We start from the raw sequence: 22,381 nt of genomic DNA, 5'->3' as shown, positions 1-22,381 counted from the left end.
CTAATTTTGATTTTAATCCTAAGTTTATCTTCTAAGGGCATAAAGTTTTGATTTTTTAAATTTCTTTTATGGACAATATTTCCTTAATATTTCTACTCAGGTTGCTCTCCTTTTATTCTAAAATTCTTTTTCTTTGGTAAAAATTATTTTTAGACAATGTTTATTTTCGTTACATGTACTCCCACTTTGAAGCTAAGCCTCATTCAACATAGTATATTTTTATTTTCTAAATTTTACCTTTCCCTTTCTGCTTACAATTTGCCCTCCAACGCCTAACCACGGCTCACACGGGCTCTTCAGCTAAGGTCACTCTGTAACAAAATAGAAAATAGCAGATACTATGAAGGTTCAAAGCATGTAATATTAATGAGTAAACAAGCATTCCATAAACTTAGTTTTTCCAAAAAGAAAATAAATTTTTAGAATAGAAGAGTTACCCTTTTGAAATAATTAAGGAAAAAGATAAACTACTCACACTTCATATTAATAAGAAATATACTTACAAAGATTATATTACAGACTCTGGAACTCTGAAAAACTTAATACACGTAGAGGTTTTTTGAGAGGGGTTGGAAATTTTTACAATGCAGAGTGAAGGGGTGTTTTTCATTCTGCTTCATCCGTTGGCAAACATGCCAATTTATACACAAAGTTGATACATACAAGTTCAAAAAATCATTACGTCAAAAGTTTTGGCAAAGAAAACAAAATGGTCTAAAGCCTATTTTTCTTAGACCATAGACTCCTACCTAGACTATCTAGATTCATATAATAATATCTATGCCATAAATGCATAGATTTGGACGTAAGTTATTATTATGGATAAAATCTTATCAATAAAATATTAGAATAATGATATCGGGTACTGCTTTGAGCCCCATCGCATATCATTCAATCCTCATTTTTTGACAAAATTTTGACACTATAATTTATTACAAGACACGTATAAAGATTTTTATAGTTTTTCTTTAATAAAGCAGGATAAGAAATAACCACTTTATTAAAGTAGTGAGTGAAGGAAAATCCTTATCACTAACAGACTCAAATAATTACAGACACAAAATATTTGTAAAATCTTTTTTGTCTTTTCTTGGCGTGCATTTTTCTGATATCTTAGGAGAATCCTTATCTTCCATGAATTTTGTCTTCTTTTGCTGGAGCGCCAATTATTGATGTCGACCCTTGGAGTGATTCTTCAAAGTTGGGTCTTCGTGGAAAATTTTCAAAATGTAAAGAGTCAAGAAATAATCTACAACATGTTCAAAATATATTATGAGCCTTGTAGTGGGACCCCCTGTTTGAACCTTTTTAAGATTTTTGATTTCTTAATTATTTTTTCAGTTATACGTTATCAACAAAATGATGATGTAAAATATAAAGGGTAATTTCAAATCAGTGTATATGTAAAAAAATATTTTCAAATTAATGATAAACATTACAAATTTTAAAAAGTAAAATTATAAACTTTTTCATCTATTTGTAATTAATTTTTATAAATACCACTCTCATGAAAATTTCCCAAAATAATTATCATTAGCAATATTCAGTGTTTAGTTTTAGTTTTTTGAAAATTATTTTTTTTGTTTTTCGTGTTTTTTTTTTTGTTTTTAGTGAATATTTTTAAAATTTTAAGCATTTTTTTACTTTTTTAGATGCACCTTACTTAGATATATCTAAAAAGTAAAATATTTGTGAAAAATTATTTTAAAAAATTAATAAATACACAAAAATACGAAAAATATATTAAATTTTTGTATTTAATGAATTTTTTAAAAAAATTCAAAAAAATTATAATTTTTAAGTATATTTATATTAGGTGTGTTTAAAAAATTTTAAAAAAAATTTACTTAAAATATTAAAAAAATTTAATAAAAACAAAAAAAATATAGAAAATAAGAAAATAATTTTTTTTAAAGAACTAAAAACAAACACGGTGATTATAATTTAAAAAACACCCTGGAAGATAGCATCACAGTCAAAGTTTCCACATAACAGTAAAGTAGGCTCCATTTTTTTTTTTTGGTCACGAACTCTTTTTTTTTTTTGTCATGAACTCAGCCCACGTTGCCCATTTGGTATAACTATTAAAATAGATTATAAATTGTAACTTAACAGATTATAAATTATAATTTAATCAAAAGTTATTAATTTGTTTGGTATAACTGTTAGATCATACATTTGAGTTATTGAGTAGTATTTGTTAAATAAGCAGTGAAATAACTTTTTCAATTAACTTTTATTTTTTATTATTACTATTTGTCTACATTTTTTATAAATAATAATAATAATTATTATTTATAATCCATTTGGGTTTTTATTTTCTATTTTAAAAAAATAAAAAATAAAAAAAGCTAAGAGTATAACCGTAAATTAACATGTCCACAGCAGAAATTGATAATCAGAAGCAAAAGGTGAGCAACTTCTCATAATCATCTTTTTTGAGTTAAAATAAATTGTTAGAATCAGAAACTGTTTGAAATAAATTTAACCAAACAATGTAAAATAACTTTTCCAAGTTAGAAGTAATTAGTTGGCTCAAAAAAACTCAAACAAACACCCTAGTTGTGGCAGCTTTTATGAGCCATGTGCAAAAGATAATTTGGGAAGCCAATTTCATAAGCCACCGTTGAAAGGGCAATTTGGGAAGAAAAGAACAAGCCTTCAAAATCAAAGCACCGCTAATAATTGAAAATATATTTTTTCATTTAAAATATAGAAAATATAGATGGTCTTCTGTAGTTGTAGAAATTACACTTTGCCCTTTAAAAATTGTAATTGCATAACAAATAATCATTTTTATTAATAAATCATTAGGTTAATTAATAATTTTTAATAATATTATACATATATTTCAATTAACAATTCAAGTTATTTTATTGTTGTACATGAGAGTTTTTAGGATTTTCTTTTTTTATTTGGTTAATATTGTTAAATAAAAAAATTTAATAAAAATGATATTTATAATTTTTAAAATTATAAGGGACAATCCGTATTTTAAGTAAATCTAAAAAGGTGTATTTGTAATTGAGTTTGGCTTCTTTTTGTCATCTCATGTTTGAGAGAACATTTAGGCTTTGTAATCTCATGTTTGAGAGAACATTTAGGCTTTGTAAGCTCATTTTGAAACTGATTTCGGCTATTCAAAATTGATGATTGTTTTTGAAATTATATCTTTCGTATATTTTTTTAAACAAATATGAATCAAACATATAGCTACCGATATTCAATTATTTTAAAATTTTACATGAATATTTTAATCAATAAATCCTAAAAAGTTACAATTCGAATCATTGAAAGGAGACCTATGGTGGGTTCTATGCCCTCTCAAATTCTCTAATGTTGATATATAAACATTAAAGAAGCTTAATCATTTGTAATTTGCCCTTGAATTTTTTTAAAATTATAATTTTGTTTTTTTTTTTTAAAAAACTTCAAGTTAGTGTTTGTTTTAGTGATAAAAAATATATAATGGAATGATTATTGAATAAATTGGTGATAAATCCAATCTAAGGATATTGTAAGTCATTAAGTTCAGTATATATTTTTTATTAGTGAGAGGTCCATCATTTATAAAATAGTTTGGTAAAAAGTACATTTTTATTTTATTTTGAATGACATTTTGTTTTCAATTTTGCCCCTTAATTTATCTGATGATTTTTATTATCTATTGACCTTTATTGACTATTAATTCAAATTTTTTTTGTTATTTGTTCAAAATATTTACTATTTGTTCCAATTTTTTATCTATCTATTCAAATTTTTTGGCTATCTATTCAATTTTTTCTCTTATCTGTTAAATTTTTGGCTCCTGTTGAATTTCACAAAGCCTATTTTTCTTATCTGTTGAATTTCACAAGCCTATTTTTTTCTATCTGTTTAATTCTTTTATTTTTATTTTGTTTAAACTGTGATATACATAGAAGAAATAGAGACTGATATGTTGAACAACAATCTTATTTTATTTATTTTTTTAAATCTGTGTGTGCCTATCTATAAATTAGAGAGAGTTATCTATGCAATTACTAGAGAGAGTTATCTGTTGCAATACCAAGCCAAACCAAACCCTATATGTTCAAAAATTATTTTTTTCTATCTATTCAAATCTTTCTTTCTCTCCTCCTCATCTATTCAACACAAAAACAAAAGCCAAAAAAAAAAAAATTAATATATTCTGTTGCAATCTATTTCTTCGTCGTCATCAACAACAACAACTGATATAAAGTTAAATAATAATAATAAAAAAATCAGAGAGAGAAAGAGAGAAAGTTGCAGAGAGAGATCTAGTCAAACTATACAATGAAATCGAACTATTTCTCATTCTTAATTTTAAGAATTGACTATCATTTTTTTTAACATTGTCATGTTCATTTTATCTTATGAATTTCTTCTCAAAAGTTCCCTTCATAAAAAAATATTAATCTCATGTCCTTAATGTATGTACCAGATTGCTTTTGTAGTCTTGAATATATCATTTATTATTTTATTTCAAACAAAATCAAAGAGGATGAAATAGTGAAAAATAAAAAATACTTTTTTTCTCTCCATTTTCTCAGTAATAAAACATATTCAAAACCTTCATGAACAAGAAATACATACATACATACATACATATATATATATATATATAGAGAGAGAGAGAGAGAGAGAGAGAAACAAAGAGGTCAGTGCTGGAGAATTTGCATTTTTCCAGCAAGTTGGAGACGGAAAAACCTGAAAACGAGCAAAGATATACATATATAGAGGAGAAAGGAGGGTGAATCTGATGATGTACCTTGGCTTCATCGTGATACCTCTTAAACTCAAGACCTCTATTACAGGCCCTCCGCATGTGAGAGAGGTGGCGGATTGTCTATGTTTCTGAGATCTGAGATGGTGGATTGTCGGTAATGTGACACTCTAAAATATATATATTTAATCTTTGAAAAAAAATAATCATCTTGCTTGGTTTTCAGTTTTTCAAAACACTTTTCAGAAAATTTCACTTTCTTATTTTCCGTATTTTTTTGTTTTTACTGATTTTTTTTAATATTTTAAGCAATTTTTTACTATTTAGACACATCTAACACAAATACACCTAAAAAGTAAAAAAATTGTAAAAAAAATCTTTTAAAAATTCACTAAATACCAAAAATACAAAAAAATATAAGAATTCAGTACATTTTTTGTATTTTTATGTATTTATTAATTTTTTAAAATATTTTTTCACAATTTTTTTACTTTTTAAATACATCTAAGTAAGGTGCATCTAAAAAAGTAAAAAAAAATGTCTAAAATTTAAAAAATATTTACTAAAAATAAAAAAACACAAAAACCAAAAAAGTTAATTTTCAAAAAACTTAATCCAGAAAACTCAAACCAAATACAGTAAATATAATTATAACATTTTTGGGCCATAATAGAATATAAGAAACTTGTGCATAGTGCTTCAACAAACCTCATGGGAACCGTGAGCCATGTGGTTTCTCACATGGGCCCGTTTGTTTTGGGAGATAGAATGGAGGGGATTGATAGTGAGGGGATTAATAGTGAGGGGATTGTTAGTGAGGGGATTGATAGTGAGGGGATTAATAGTGAGGGGATTGATAGTGAGGGGATTAATAATGAGGAATTGTTAAATTATTTTTATATAAAATAATAAAACAAATAAAAAAATATAAAAAATTAAACATTATATTTAAAAAAAAATTCCCAATATATAAAAAATAAAAAAATTTCTAATCCCCTCACTATTTTCTAATACCATCTCTACCTCCTCCTTACCAATCCCCCTTCCAAGGGTATTAGCAATACCAAGGGACTAATAGTCCCAACCCTTTCTCTGCAAACAAACAGGGACTTTAGTAATACCTTGGTATTACTAGTCCCAATACCCTCCCTATAGCCCAAAACAAACGGGGCCATGGTGTGCTGGACAGTGCTGCATAAGGATTTTCTCACCTATAAATAGATGAGTGGTATGATAATAAAATCACAAGGATAATAAACAAGGGGTATCTAAGAGAGTGAGCCAAAGTCAGAAGTGAGAGTAAATAATCAGGTTTGAGGTGAATTTTATTATAATTTGAGCTACCATAAACTGTTTTATATAAAATCTGTTTTGCAACTTATATTAATTTAAGGTGAGTTTTATTATATTTTAAGCTACCATAAACTATATTATGAAAGATCTATTTTACAAATTATGTTAGTTTTTAAAATATATTATTTGTTAACTGAACCCTATTTGCTTACAAAGAAAAATCCATGGATAAAATTATTTATTAAATGTGTTTTTGAACAATTATTTTGTAAGTACTAAGTACCACCATAGGGTCCCATGTCTTGGGGGACTTTAATATCCATTGGCACTCTGTATTGTCACTTTATATGAATCTCTACTCTGTTCTATTGTTACTTTAAGTAACCCTTTATTGTCATGGATCCACTGACCTTCTGATTTCTGGTGTGGAGCAAAGTGCTGCGCGGAGCGAAATGCTATACTATTGTGGGAGCCACCTCTAGAATTCGTATGAGTCACCTCTTGAATCTGTTCTGTTCTATTCTATTCTCTGGTATGGAGCAAGTGTTAAGTGTTACACTATTGTAAGAGTCACCTCTAGAATTCATACGAGCCACCTCTTAAGTCCATACATCTGTTTTGTTTTGTTCTGTACCGTGGTTATAATTATTTTGTTTATATGATTTCTATATTATATATTTGTTATTCAAAATGATTTCTATCAAACAAATCTCTGTTTAACCCAAGTAATTATCAATGGTGATTTTTATATCCTAATACTTTCAGCATAATATTTATCGCTCTGCCATGTACTTATAGTTATTAACCACTTTTAGGTGGCGTGTCAGGACCAGTGTGTGGGGTGGGCACAAGACACTTTATAGTCATAGTTCAGCTCTGACAATGTAAATGAATAGAAGTTCCAATGTATATGTTTATAATTAAATAAAGTTTTGGTTATCTTTTATTTTACTCTGTTGCACTATTAATTTGTTATGACTTCAGTTATTGTCTTGTTGCGATACCGAACCTCCGGGTACCAAGTTTAGGTTGTGACAGATGATGGCAGATTGACGGCACAGAGGATCAACTTAGATATGTTTCAAATCTTAGATCGTCAGAGATGGCAGATTGCTGGAGAAAAGATGAGAGAGATCGTCGGAAATGGAGGATCGACGACAGAAAAGACTACCTCAGATGTGTTTCAGATCTTAGATCTTTAGAGATGGCGGACCATCGAAGAGAGAAGAAGAGAGAGAGAAGGAGATGAAGAGAGACAAGTGAGAGAAAGAGGAGGGTTGGGTTTGGTTTTGTATTCCACCATGTATACTATATATATATACATATAAAGATGAATAATGTGGTCATTTTGCATGAAGTTGTCCTTATGGACCTAATATGTTTCAATGCCTGAGCTTCTGGGCAAAGAAAATCCAAAAATGAATTTATCACCCGACACCCATGATTATTTTGTAGAGGTTAAAAAAAAGAAAAATTGCATTGCATTTCACCTTCATTCTAATTTATCCATGTTATTCAAGATTATTATCCAAAAATAAGATTATTTTTCATAGACTTAAATGAGAAAAAAATAGATTGACCTTCTATTTTTTTTGACAGATGCATAAAATATTTTCCACACAAAATATTTTTCTATGCTTAATTGCAGCCTTAAAACCAATGCATTAATAGTTATATTAATGGTAGTCGAGGTAGTGGTGGTTGTGCTAGTTGGGTTGTTTGGGGGTGGTGCAATGGTGTTGAAAGTCAAAATAACTTTGCCAAAATTATTTTTTGGTTTGCTATAGTGCCCCAGAAAGAAAGAAAAAAGGAAAAAAAGAAAAGAAAAAACAAAATCACACCAATAGTCCTGTGTTATTTTGACACACTTGATCTATTTTTAAAAAACAAAAAATTAGTGATCATGATTGTCACTACTGAAGTGACAAATTGGACATCAAATTTAACTTCAGCGAATTTTATTTTGAAGATTTAGCACATAATTGGAGTTCTTTTTTATTATTTTATTTTACATTTTATGATGTATAATTAAAATTGACTTTGGGTTAAGGATTTGGAACATCATTACATATATTCTAACATGTATACCATTAGAAGAATCTCTTACAATTTAAACAAATAAGCCTTCATATGTCAATAAGTAAAATGGAGATTTTTTTTTGCTTTAAATTTTTTTAAACTCTTTTATAAGTCCCTACATTAAAATAATGAAAAAAAAAAATTGACATCTTCTTTTTATTATGCCAAATTTGGTATTAAGATATACCAATTAGCAACTCAATTTTATAGGTTCGAAAGGACCACAACTACATACTACCTTTTACTCTTAAAAGTGTCACCTCAAAATTGACAATTTAAGTAAAGACATTAAGTTAAGATTAAGATAAAAAAAAAATTTAGTCTAATGTTTATTTATCACAGTATAAAATTTATGTATGATTTTAATATTCAAATATAAAGGATTAAATAGAGAAAATAAAAGATTAAGTAAATGATTTAACTACTTTCATACTTATATCTCAATAAACAAAAAAATCTCAACTTGAGAGAACTTTAGGGACTCATGGGGCCTACCATGGACCCTATTTCGAAGATATGAATTTTTCATTTTGTATGGCTCTTTGTGTATATTATCTTCAAAAAGATCAGGTTGATTGGATAATCGTAATGTTTTTATTTTATTGCATGTGTTTTCAAAAAAATGAATGAGAAGTACATTTTTTTTAAAAAAAAAAAAACCATCTATTTTTGATGTAAAATATAATAAAATAAAAATATTATAATTATTAAATCAGCTTATTTTTATAGATGATGTACATAAAATATGTTACAAAATAAATGATTTAAATCATAAAAACGAGATCCCTGTTAGGCCCTACAGATCCCTAAGCCCAATCCTTAAGTAAATACCATAAAAGTTATGGCATTAGTGAAATTAACTCTTTTGTACAAACTAATAATTGTAGTATTGAGGACAATTGTGTAATATAGACAAAATAAGTAATAGTAGTTATCACATGAGACAATTGTTCAATACGATAAACAAGAGGGAAGTGGAGGGCACAATCGGCCCGAAAAGACGAGCCACATTAGGCAAATCAATTCTTGTATATAAATTTTAAATATTTTTTAAAAAAAAAATTTAAAATTTTTAAATGCGATGACTAAAATTAGTGGATCAATAGATTTGAAATACATCTATAAGCATTGTTATAGATTGTTAAATTTAATTATTTAAAAATTATTTGACTGTCATTTGTTAAAAATTCATTCAAAATCATTTTCTAAATAAATTAAATTTAAATATATTTTAAAATTTTAAAAATCTTCGAAACAATTTGAACTCCACTAGTTTTGATAAATTTTGTATCACGAAGAACTAAGCTATTATATTTCCTTCAAAATTGACTCAAAAAATAATTAAGTCAAATAACTTTAAAACTTGTTAAGCTTTTTAAATTGAGCTTAAGGAACATACTTATTCAACTCAATTTAATTCATTACAAGTTAAATTTAAGTACATTTTAAAATTCATATGCATCTTTTATTTGTACGTGGTGACATTATTATAAATACTGCTTCAAAGTCTATTCTTTATTGTTTAAATAAAATAAAAGGCTAGAGTTTTGTCAAAAATGGTTGGAAACTGGAGAAAGGTAGGAAATGTCATGCAACATTAAGAAAATTTAGTATACATTCCTTCCCATGTTCTCTTTACTCTCAAATACCTCACCAAATTGAAGAAAATGATTCTCCATAAAATAAATAAATAAATAAAATAATTATCTTTTTTTTTTTTTTGTTCACTAAATTTATAAACCAAATACAGGCTAGGATTGAAGATGCTATTTGCGTGAATTGTGATCCTAACATCATTAAATGAAATTATAGAAGTGGACTGGTTTGTGCCCAGAGAGAATTGGCCTAAACGATCCAAGCCGACGAGACAACTGTTTTCGAATCTAAAGTGCAGTTTCCCTTCTCTATCCCTTCCTACCAATTGTAAAAATGACAATAAATTTGGGACAAAAATATTGCCTGAACTGCAAATTCGAAGTTGAAGAAGAGAATTTAGCACATATGTAATGCCCGGTACTTGCTAGAGCAAAACACATTCTTACCTGTCCCCTCTCAGTTCACACATGCAAAAACAAAAACAATGAAACAAACCATGCACAAGTTAAAAATGTTACATTAACCTTGTTCAGAGTATTAAATCTAACAAACTGTAATATCCCATTAACCGAAAATTTTTCAAGAGCAGTTGGATATCATCTTGAGTAACATCATGTAATTCATTTAAGAGTAGGCCCTTTGCCCAAAAGGAAAAAAGGGGTACTAATCGTTCAGGTGCAAAGAGAAACAGACAGTTCCAGAATGAGGATGAAAAAGGATTATGTTAATATCCAGTGGCCAAATGTACACAAGGGATACGCTACTTTATATGAAGAGCCCGCTGCTTTTATTTTTAATCTTCATTACACATGTGAAAGGCCGCCTCCACCTTCAGCCTTCGTCCTGCATACAAGCCCACCATTGATTTAATGGATAGAAAGAGCTAACTACGAGCATAATGCATTCACCTCGTAATCTCATCATATACACATTGAGAAATATATTTCAGAATTTCACATGGCATCAACAAAACTATCTAGACATTAAGGACCTTGTTTAATTAGGCAGATTATAACATAGGATTGGCATTATTCAGCCATGGGACTCACATTCTATTGTTTGGTTGCAATTTTTGTTGTCCACGCAAAATTCTGATGAATATTATGCATCAAATGGACAATCAAGTATTCAAAACCTTTAGCCAAGGGAAAGAATACTTACTTGTGGTCAGAAGGATTGGGCATGAGCTCATAAACAATTGTTGCAACAACATCCCTCTTCAACTGTTAATTCATGGAGAAGAAAATATCTCATGTAAATCAGCCACAAATCCATGGAATTGTAAAATTTTCAGTGAATTACCTGTGTAGCTTCACCCTTTAAGCCAATGTAATGTATCTGAGTAGCATCACCACCAAAATTTTCAGGAAAATGCAAGGTGAGATTTCCCACACCTTGGAATCTAGAATATCTGAATGAATATATAGATATACCGTCAAAAATAATCAGATAATGCAGCAAAAATCATGTGCCAAAGAAATGTTCCCTAACTTTAAAAAATGCATTGAGTTAATAATTAACCAATAAAAACCACTAAAAATGAAAAGATTGAATTTTCAGGGAAATGTATGAGAGACAGACTGAGATAAAAACTTATCACATGGATAAACCAAAATGAAATACTATTATGAATTCGTCAAGGGGTATACAACTAAAACAGTGGCAGGAACAATTACTTTGTCTGGTACTCTAAAACTCCTTGCAAATTCTCCACCAAATCCCACTCCTGAAAACAATGAACAAATTTTCAGGCAGAAGTTGATAGTGCTAAGCTTAAAATCTCCAGCAAGCTTAGATGAATCCGTACCTGAATGGATTGCATATTTTGAGCATCAGAAAAGTCAATACCTTCCCGATTGATGAACCTACATTTGTTAGGAAATTTTTTACTTCAAGCCATACATGAAATGTTAATGACAGCACACATCCCACTGAAAAAGACTATCCTACAAAAGATAGGGTTCTTTTTTCAAAATCCAGCCAAATAATTAAAAATAGCATAAGGGAGGGCCTAGCCATTGTTGTCACAAAGAGAGTTGGTTTTCCTGCTACTGAAGGTGATAAAAAAATGCCCTAACTACAGATAAATAGAATAATTAAAAGCTTGAAGTTAAAAAAAGAAAAGAAAAAGGAGCTGGTCTCCTCACAAAAATAAAACTTTTAGTACTGTAGGAGTCTAGGGTCACAAGATCCTTTTCTTCGGCAAAAAGAAAGTCGGGTTGGTTAATATTTATAGCATGCAAGTAGCAACATATTGACCTCACAGTAGGAGGACTAATAAAGATAAACTTACGCCCTCATCTTGGAAGGACTTGTTCCATCAGCGCCACCAACAACTGAAATGCTCTTGATTTTAACATCTGATGTAAATCTATTACCACATGACAAAGAAAAAACGATGTCATCAATGATTCAGGAAAACAAGACAATTGTTAGGCTAAACAGTTTCAAGCAAAGACAATATTCAGCAAGCATAAGATGCTAGCTGCATTCATGCAAAACTACATCGTGACTATCAATTTCTGTATTTCACATGTCAAGCAACAAGAAACAGAGGCTTTCAATTCAATCGGTTTTGAGGATTCAGTTAAAATCTGATGTAAATCTATTACCACAAAGAAAAAACGATGTCATCAATGATTCAGGAAGACAAGACAACTGTTAGGCTAAACAGTTTCAAGCAAAGACAATATCATCAAGCATAAGATGCTAGCTGAATTCATGCAAAACTACATCGTGACTATCAATTTCTGTATTTCACATGCAAGCAACAAGAAACAAAGGCTTTCAATTCAATCGGTTTTGAGGATTCAGTTAAGCATGCAATGTTGAACTGTGGGAAGGTTAGTGTGTATACAAATATATGAAAAAGTAAATAAGTCATTTCATTATAAGGAAACAAAAAAAAGTGCAGCCTGTATACACAAGTGCATACAAAAAGAAAAAAAAAAAAGGTGTCACAAAGCTTCCCTTCCAACCAATAATGAAAACAAAAAAAAAGCCGATTTAAGTCTATGAATCCCCCAACTCGGCATCCTCAAAAGTGCTCTGATTTCCCTCTCAAGAGACAAAAAAAGCCAACACCCACACCTTTTAACCCTCCTTCAAAACATTTCTGTTATAACTACAGGTTTTATTTACATCTAGTTTGTGAACCTGTAGATAGAAATATTTATCCAAAAAAAAAAAAAAAAAAAAAAGAAATATTTTACAAAAGTGAGGCCATGACAAAAAATAAAGCAATCATTATTGTGCCTCACACATACAGTGGTAAAATGCCTCAATTGTCATTTGATCCAAAAATAAAACTACTTTGCTGAGGTAATAAATAACAATGAAGTCACTCCATAAGCAACCAAGAACAGCAGAAATACCTTAGAAGGTCAGATAACTTATTCAGGAATGATAATCATGATTCCAAGATGGATGAACACAAAAGCAATAATATAAGACAGATTTGAGGATGTATGAAATCTTGGGAACAAGTACAAATATACCAGCACAGTGAAGGTCCAAAATAAAAAAGGAGCAGAAAATAGTAAAAAGCTATGCAAGTCCCAAATAAACTAGCCTAATAAAGTTCGAGTCAGCATGACTTCTCATGTAAAGGGGGAAAAAACTAGTGCAGAAACAGCAGTTGCTACTTACGGGATGAAAACCAGTAACTCAGGATCACCCTCATTGCTCTCCAAGTGACCCTGTTACAGGAAAGAAGACCAATTAAGCGAGTTGCAATAGACTACCATCAAGAGTTTACAATTATGGAAGGCTGGCCCTCATCATGTAATACACTATCCCCTATGAAGCACGGGTACTCTGAAATGTCCCCCGTACGTGTCGGATACGTATCAGATACAGATAGGCGTCCGATACAACGGGATACATATCAGATACGGCCATAGTTGTCAAATCGGGGATTCGTATCGTGAATTGAAATGACCTCATACCGAATTGCGAATTGAATCGAATCGTGAATCGTAAAGATTCGGTCACTTTTTCTAAATTAATTAAAAACATATATCTACACATTTAGATATTAAATATATCTTGTGAATATAAAATATTTAGACTTAAATCTATGAAAATGTTATTTTGAATGATAATCACGTAATTTAATAGGTAAGAAGTTAAGAAAAGTTCCTATGTAAGATCACCATCTTACCTTTCTTTCTTTTTTAGATATTTCTTATCATTCTTAATAAAGATAATAACCAAATAGACAAACTATCAATTTCTAAAGTAACAATAATTAACAACAATATTGATATTTGGACAATAAGTATACATACTTTTCTAAGTAACAGTGAACAAATAATAAGAAAAAATTATTTAGAATCTTGTATTTTAAAGCCTAAAACAGTTTAAAAGGTATAACTGATCTTACACATGTAATATTCAATTTAATAAACTAGCAATAAATAATTCATAGTGTAACTTTAATCTTAAACATCTTTAGAAGATATATTATGATTTTTTAAAGGGAAAAAAAAAAAAAAGGATAAAAATATGTTGGGTTTGATTGAATCTGATTGGATCCTATTAAAAACTCCATGATCACTAAAATAACAACAAATCATGTATATACGTTAGTTATTTTGGTATTAAACGCTACTAGAAGTTGTATTACGTCATTTTCACTAAAAAAGATGAACAAAAAAAGAGTCAAAAATATGTCGGGCACAATGATTTCAAAAATTGCATGGATCGTAAAAAGTGAATCGAATCGTGAATCGATTGTAAATCATGCGATTCACTAGAGATTCACTTCTAAAATAGATTCACCCATAGATTCGAATCGATATTGAAAAAATTGCGAATCAAATCGCGAATCGTAAGATTCTAATAACAGAGGATATGGCAAAGAAATATCCCAATTTTTTTTTTAATTTTTTGAATTTTGGATATGTTTAAGATACACGAGGATACTTCAGGGATACTTTCGGGATACGGCAGGGTGAAAAAATAATTTTACCAACTTATAATGTAAAATAACAAAAGTTATCTAAAATAAAACAAAAAAAAAACCCTAGCTTAGCTCAACCTCGAAGCAGCAACAACTCGAACAGCAGCAAGAGTCATTGTCGTCTTTATCGTTTCTATCGCAATTCGCGAACAACAGCAAGGAGGAGGAGTTTTTGATCAAGGTTCGTCCTCTCTCGCTCTCGCTCTCGTTCTCTCTCTTGCTCGCTCGCTCACTCTCATTCTCTCACTTTTCTGTCTGTGTCACTCAATCTCAGTCCCTCTCTCTCGCTCGATCTCACTCTCTCTCTATCACTCTCTCCCTCTCGCTCAATCTCACACTCTCTCCCTTTCACTGTACTAAACTAACCCCTTTGAATTTCTTAATTTTTTTTTCTTTTTTTTGCAACTAAGCTTAAGCTAAGCTACTAGTACCCACTTTTTATTTTCTCAAAAGACAACAACATCAACGAGCCTTGTGAGGTTTTTTTTTTTTTTTTGATCATTGAAAGGGTAAATTTTTTCCCCCCTTAATTTGAATTGCATTATGGTTGTTATAAGTGATGCCATATTGGTGGAATTGCTGAAATTTTATTGAATTGCTGAATTTTTTTTTTTGATGTTCATGTCAAAAGATAACTACATTAATGTTTTGTTTTGTTTTATTTCTTTACCAAATTTATAAATTTTAGAAAATGAGTTCGGGTACAAGAAGTTTAGGTTCAACAAGTGGTACACCAATGGAAGAAGATGATCATGCTCCTCTTTGGTGTTATGTTACAAAAATGAAAAAAATAGGAGATGGAGGTGGTAATATCAAGTTTAAATGCAATTACTGTCAAAATGAGTACAAGGGGTCATACTTTAGGGTCAAGGCACATTTGTTAAAACTTTCTGGCCATGGGATTAGAGTGTACCCCAAGGTGACTCCTCAACATCTTGCTGAAATGCATAGGAAAATTGAAGAAGCCGAGAAGAGGTTAAAGATGGCTGTCTAAAAAAGTTCCTTTACCACCTTTCACTTGCCAATCTACTTCAATAGGTTCAGGGCCTTCAAATACTGGAAGATTTAGGATGGAGGGGTATGAGTCAAGAAAAAGAAAGGCTACTGAAACTTCTGCTCTAGAAAAGGCATTCAACCCTGTTATGTAGGAATAATTGCATTATGAGATTGCTCGCATGTTTTATTCAGCGGGGTTATCTTTTCATTATCAAGGAACCCATATTATGTTAGTGCTTTTCAATTTGCTGCCAACAATCCAATTCCTGGTTATGTACCACTTGGTTATAACTTGTTAAGGACTACATTGCCTCAAAAGGAAATGGCTAATGTAGAGAGGTTGTAGGAGCTAACTAGAGCATCATGGAAGGAAAAGGGGTTGAGTATTGTTTTAGATGGATGGACTGATTCTCAAAGACGGCCCCTTATTAATTTTATGGGAGCATCAGAAGCTAGGGCAATGTTCTTGAAAGCTGTTAATTGTGAAGGCGAGCACAAAGACAAATTTTTTATTTCCAACTTAATTAGTCAAGCAATTGAAGAAGTTGGACATCAGAATGTCATTCAAGTCATTACAGATAATGCTCTCGTGTGTAGTGCAGCCGGTTTACTCATTGAAAGTAAGTAGCCGAATATCTTTTGAACACCATGTGTAATTCACACACTGAATCTTGCTCTTAAGAATATTTGTGCTCCAAAGGAAACAGGGGGTATTGTTTTTGCTTATGATGAATGTCACTAGATCACACTTTGTGTTGATGATGTGATGTTTATCAAAAACTTTATCATGAACCATCCCATGCAGCTAGCTATTTTCAATGAATTCGTACCCTTGAAGTTACTTGCTGTTGCGAACACACGTTTTGCATCTACTATTGTCATGCTCAAAAGGTTTAAGCTTATAAAGCATGGCCTCTAATCAATGGTTATTAGTGAACAGTGGGTTTCTTACAAAGAAGATGATGTTGGGAAAGCAGCATCTTTGAAGGAAAAATTATTGAATGATGTGTGGTGGGATAAGATTGATTACATTTTGTTTTTTACATTGCCTATCTATGAGATGCTTAGATTTTGTGACACTAACAAACCATGCCTTCACTTTTTTTTTTTTTTGATCAGCAAAGGAAAAAAATTTATTGATGAAAAAAACAAATTACAAGCAAAGATAAATCAACAAATCAAGGAAGTGCACAAGCATCATAGCTAACCTTCACAATCCCAATTAGGTTGGCACCATAAAGGAAGCACAATCATATGCAAGCACTTAACCCAAGATTGGCGAGAAGCCAATCTTGGTATGGAGTAAACCATGCCTTCACTTAGTCTATAAAATGTGGGACACCAAAATTGAAAAGGTGAAGGCAAGCATCTTTAAGCATGAAGGGAAACTAGATCATGAGGAATCAATATTTTATTCCGTTGTGCACAATATACTAGTTGAGAGGCGGGCCAAAAGTAACACTCTTCTTCATTGCCTTGCACATTCTTTGAATCCGAAGTAATAACTTAATCCATACTCTTACTAATTAAATTTCTTTGTTCACATTTGTCTTTTAATATGAATAACATAATTTAATTTTGAAACTTTCTAATGTTGTAATCTAGGTATTATAGTTCAACGTGGCTTAATGAAAATCCCAATCGTGCCCCTCCTCATAGGGATGAAGAAATTTCAAGTATGAGAAACAAGAGCTTCAAGAAATACTTTCCAAATTTAGAGGAGAGAAGGGTTGTAAATGTGGAATATGCCAAGTTTTTAGGAGGTTTGGATATGTTTGGAGATTTTGACTCAAAGATTGATAGAGGAGTATTGGATCCACTTATTTGGTGGTTTACACATGGGTCTCCTGCTTCTATGCTTCAACCTTTAGCATTAAAATTGCTTGGCCAGCCATGTTCCTCATCATGCTGTGAAAGGAATTAGAGCACCTACTCCTTTATTCACTCCATGAAAAGAAACAAAATGACACCACAACATGCTAAAGATTTGGTTTTTGTGCACAACAATCTTCATCTCCTATCAAGGAGAAGTCGACAGTACATTGAAAAAGAAACCAAGTTATAGGATGTTGGTGGAGATGTTTTTGATTCATTGGAGGGTGCAGGCTTACTTGAAATTGCAATTATTTCTCTTGATGAACCAGATTTGGAAACTGTGATATTCACTGATGAAGGGGAACAAGTTGAAACTATTGACCTTGAAGACTCTTGGCTTTATAGGAATCTTTCTTTTTTATTAAGTTGTCTTTTGCTTTAGGTTTTATTTGGATGCATACTACATTACTAAAATTGTAAAAATAATATTTTTTACGAACATATCCCCGCTGTACTTGTATCCTTATTTTTCAAATTTTGCCGTATCGCCGTATCCGTATCGTATCGTACCCATATCCATATCCGTGCTTCCTAGACTATCCCTCAAACCAAATACATGCAAACCAAAAACACACACATATATCTATAGATACATGCACACACCAAAGGACATAGAAGAATACTCTAAATTTTGAAATAAATAAAAAAATACATAAAAACAAGAATGGCAGAAAGTATCGAGTGAAAAGTGGCAGTACCTTAAGATAAATTGATGTCTACTATGCTATATATGGATAGAGCAGTTTGTTTATATTCATAAATAAATAAGCTGATAATGTTGAAAATCCACAAAGGAAAAGTAACTATGATGCACGTTAATCAGTTAATGAGTAAAAGAAACATTTAGGTAGTTACAAAGTACATCATAGTTTAGATCAAGCAGACAATTTTACAAGAGGAAGAAGGTTAAGGTAGTTAAAAAAGTAAAAAACATGTATAATTTTTTTTTTTTTTATTTATTTTTTTATTTTATTTTTATTTTTTTTACTTTCTGCACAAGTAAATAATCCACTGAAAACCGTTAAAAGTATACAAAAGACCAAACAATTAAGGAAAAATGCATCTCTCCCAAAGTACTGATACGAGTGCATGAAGTTTAAGCAATGAAAGATTATAACGATGCTTCATATATTCATGTAAATAAAGGAGGTTATCTATGATGGAAACATGAGGTCATGTTATGGTAATTTTGACCTCACTCACAATTTGTGCGGCATCCAACACCCCATGTTTCTTCGCACAGCAACACAATCTTTGGGAGGCCACAATGTCAAAAAAGTGCACTACAAGGTTATTAAAAAGCATTCTTTAACTTTAAGCGTCCTTTTGTAATTGTGCGAACTTCTAAAAGCGCTTTTTATTGTTGTGCTTTGTGCTTTAAAGCACACTTTTGCCAACACTAGTTACCAGATGTTGGTTTTGTTCAAACAAGAGCATACAACTACAAATTAAATAAGATTTTACATTTATTTTGAGACTGCAAATAATGCCAGTGTGGCCAAGACATAAATCACTAAGAAAAACTAACTGCTTGTACGTTTCGACAAACCATGTGAAAAATAGAAGAAAAGTTAATGTCCAAATCAATATCCTCAAAACTGCAACAGAATATTAATAGAACATGATTCAGTATATTCAAATACATAATGAAAAACAGAATAAAAATAAAGGTCCAAGGGCTATTATATAGATCATTTATCAGCCCAATTAAAAGAAAAGGAAATAACAGATTTTGATCCTCACACAAAACCTACCTCTGAAATATTTAACCGTTGTTCCCAAGCTTTAAAAACTGACTTGACACTTCCTGGAACAGCCTCATTCAAAGCAGAAACCTGTGGCACATCAAAACAGGAATTATGTTTGACATATCCTCAAAGAGTAGCTAACTTAAAAGTGCTATTGAGTTAATCAATGAGTAAGAACTCTAGAACATATAAAAATTATGAGATAATAAATGAAATGTTAAAAAATGTAAGCATAGGCATAAGTTGCACCCCTCGCACGTGCACACACAAAGAGAAAGAGACATTTCATATTGCTTTATTTGAGGCCTGTGTTTATATATATGTGTGTGTGAGTGAAACATTAATTCCCAAGCACTATAGGATGTGAAAATTGGCACGTAAGGCTTGCAGCTCCTTGTTCCTTTCAACAGTCAATCCAGGTACTAAGGTTACATTTGGGAAGCGGCTAAATTAGCCAAAATATTAAAAAGCCAATTTTATTTTTATTTTTTTTAAAAAAAAATCAAAGATTTCTCCCTATTCTCTTTACTTTTGCACGTCTTCCCATAAAAAAAATCATTATCAAACACTTACATTTTTTTCTGCTCATATTTTAGCCCAAAAAACACAGAGACAGCCTCTCCGCTTGCGGAGGTAAGGCTGCGTACATCAACCCTTCCCCAGACCAGCTTTGTGCACTGGGTACCCCTTTTATATTTTAGCCAAAAAAAACCACTAAAAACCCCACTTCCCAAACAATCACTAAACACAAAACAAGCACTAACTGAGCATCAGGAATTCAAAGTTTGCAATTTGAGTCAATGGGTCATTGTCAAATGATATAATCTGGAACAACAGAACACAATTGAACAATAGAATTTACAGGGCACAACAGAGAGAGCAAGATCAAAACAATTTGAATCAATGGGTCATTGTTGAAACACGTGTACACACGTAGATTTTACGTTTTGGAGCCTCATATGAAAAATCAAACTTAGGGTTTTGCCCAAAATTGACAAATCAAATCGAAAGCTGTCACTAAATAGCAGTTATACTTCGCAGTAATAAAAAATAAATAAAATAAAATAACAAAAGCGGTGTAAACGGAATAAATGCATAGAAATTTTAACCTTGGAGAGGTCTACGTGTTTGTAGAGAGAAAAATCAGCCGAACAATCGTGATCTTCGCAACTATGGTCGTGCAAGCAAGCCATCTCTCTCTCTCTCTCTCTCTCTCTCTCAGAGAATCGCAGAGATAGAAGAAATCAGAATCGCTTTTGCTTGCTAAAGTAGCAACTGGAAATGGGCCCAGATGGTTTTTCGTATCGAAGAAAAACGGGTAAATTTGAACCGACATAACAGATGTTTCGGATTTGTTTGGAGCTGATCAATTTAGGAGTAACTACAAATTTATCCACAATCATCATGTAGGAAGGGAATGAAACATGGAGTGTGATAAACTAAAAATTAATATTTATCTTGATATATTATTATAGGTAAAAATTTTAAAAATTTTGGATACTTTCAAATATTTTTTTTAATTTAATAATTTTTTTGACTTTTTATAAAAATATGTACTAGTGGTTAGGATTGTGTAAAATGCCACTCAATTGATTAAAACTACACTAATTTGCATTAATCTGTATCGCTATATCCATTAATTGTGGTTTAAACTTTAAAATTTTATAATTTGTCTTTGAAACCGCTCAATTTCGCTATAGTTAATACATATAATACATATTTTTAACCTATAATGAAATATCAAAATAAAAATTAGTGTAAAATATATTTAATATGTGAAATTTATTATAAATTAATAGTTATATATGAAAAATATTATATAAAATTAATTTGTGTTATATATAAAAAAAATATTATACAAACTAGTGTTATATTTTATGTAAAGACTTGAGAATTGATTATAATATTCTTTAATCCACCCAAAACTGTTCAAACAGCAATTTACCAATCTACTAATTCGCCATTTAATTTATAATTTCACTCTCAAACTGCCAATGCTACACTATACGGCACACACCCCTATTAATGGTTTTGAGACTTGAAAATTTGTTCCTCTTTAGGTTTTATAGTAATTTTTTAACTAAAATAGTATGTTAACATAAGTAAGTATTTGAAAAAATATTTTTAAATTAGTAAAAAAAATTTATAAATATTAAAAAGTAAAATTATAATTTTTTTATCAATTTATAAATAATTTTTTAAAATCTCACTGACATATAAATTTTCCTATAATATTTAAATAAAGACTCCTTAATTATTCACAAGTATTAATTTACTCCTCATTTATGAATTCATATAAATTGATCAATTATAAAAATTATACAAAAATATTATTTTTTTAAAATGGTCTAAAAAGGATGAAAATGAAGATTAATTTGTATGAGTTTATAAATAAGAAATAAAATGATATTCATTAATAGTTGAGTAATTTTGATATAATTAACTTAATATTTAAAAGTCAAACCGACCAAACTTAAACCCTTATAAAAATCAATCTTGGCCTTGTTTGTGAAATTACTCCAATATTATATTCTAAAAGAGAATTACACATTAACGTTGTCAGAAGAACATATTTATAAAAAAATAATAAACATTATAAATATTAATTATAATTATAATTTTTTTCAATAATTTTTAAAAATTTCTTCAAAATGATAATTTTCTTTATTCTAAATGATGGGACAACAAAAATGGGTCTCGATTGAATTAGGATTTTTTTTCCTCCATTTACTAATAAAATTAAGAGAAAATACTTATTAGTTGTGCTATCAAAAAAAATTAAGAATGATGAAAAAATTTATAAATTTAATTATTAATATGTATAAAATTTATCATTTAATTGCAATTTTTTTCAAAAACTTACATTGGATTGAAACTTTTCCTAATATTAATTTTTTTTAGAATTAAGTATGCCTTTGATAATAGATTAACTTAATATAGTCAACAAAATTTTAAAAATTATATATAAAAGTTTAAAAAATTTCTCTAGGAAAATTTACCCATAAGTCCTAGTTTTTGAAACGTTGAACCATTTAGTCCTAAAAATTTTCTTATGCTCCATTTAGTCCCATTTTTACATCAACATGATGTGAATGATGTAAATGA

At 30.0% G+C, this 22,381-nt stretch overlaps 1 protein-coding gene across 2 annotated transcripts; it reads right to left on the bottom strand.

Annotated features, from left to right (window-relative positions):
- Positions 1 to 10,191: 10,191 nt before the first annotated feature.
- LOC114277710 (PITH domain protein (DUF1000)) lies at positions 10,192 to 20,727 on the bottom strand. Of its 2 annotated transcripts, XM_082901775.1 has the most exons (10): positions 20,386 to 20,717; positions 19,283 to 19,363; positions 13,343 to 13,392; positions 11,988 to 12,065; positions 11,502 to 11,559; positions 11,371 to 11,420; positions 10,997 to 11,105; positions 10,856 to 10,917; positions 10,744 to 10,785; positions 10,192 to 10,537 (listed from the first exon to the last, which is right to left on the bottom strand). In XM_082901775.1, the coding sequence occupies exons 1-10, from the start codon at positions 20,467 to 20,469 to the stop codon at positions 10,498 to 10,500; spliced, it is 654 nt and encodes a 217-aa protein (XP_082757901.1). In that variant the 5' UTR covers positions 20,470 to 20,717; the 3' UTR covers positions 10,192 to 10,497. The 2 variants fall into 2 exon arrangements, with proteins under 2 accessions (XP_082757901.1, XP_028075459.2); XM_028219658.2 differs by lacking the exon at positions 10,744 to 10,785 and having other exon boundaries at positions 20,386 to 20,727.
- Between the last annotated feature and the right edge of the window lie 1,654 nt (positions 20,728 to 22,381).

The sequence above is a fragment of the Camellia sinensis genome, chromosome 13, assembly GCF_055761805.1.
Source record: "Camellia sinensis isolate YWXY chromosome 13, ASM5576180v1, whole genome shotgun sequence".
NCBI classification, from domain to species: Eukaryota; Viridiplantae; Streptophyta; class Magnoliopsida; order Ericales; family Theaceae; genus Camellia; species Camellia sinensis.
Note: the sequence above shows the minus strand (reverse complement) of the source record. Positions and strands in the feature narration are given on the sequence as shown.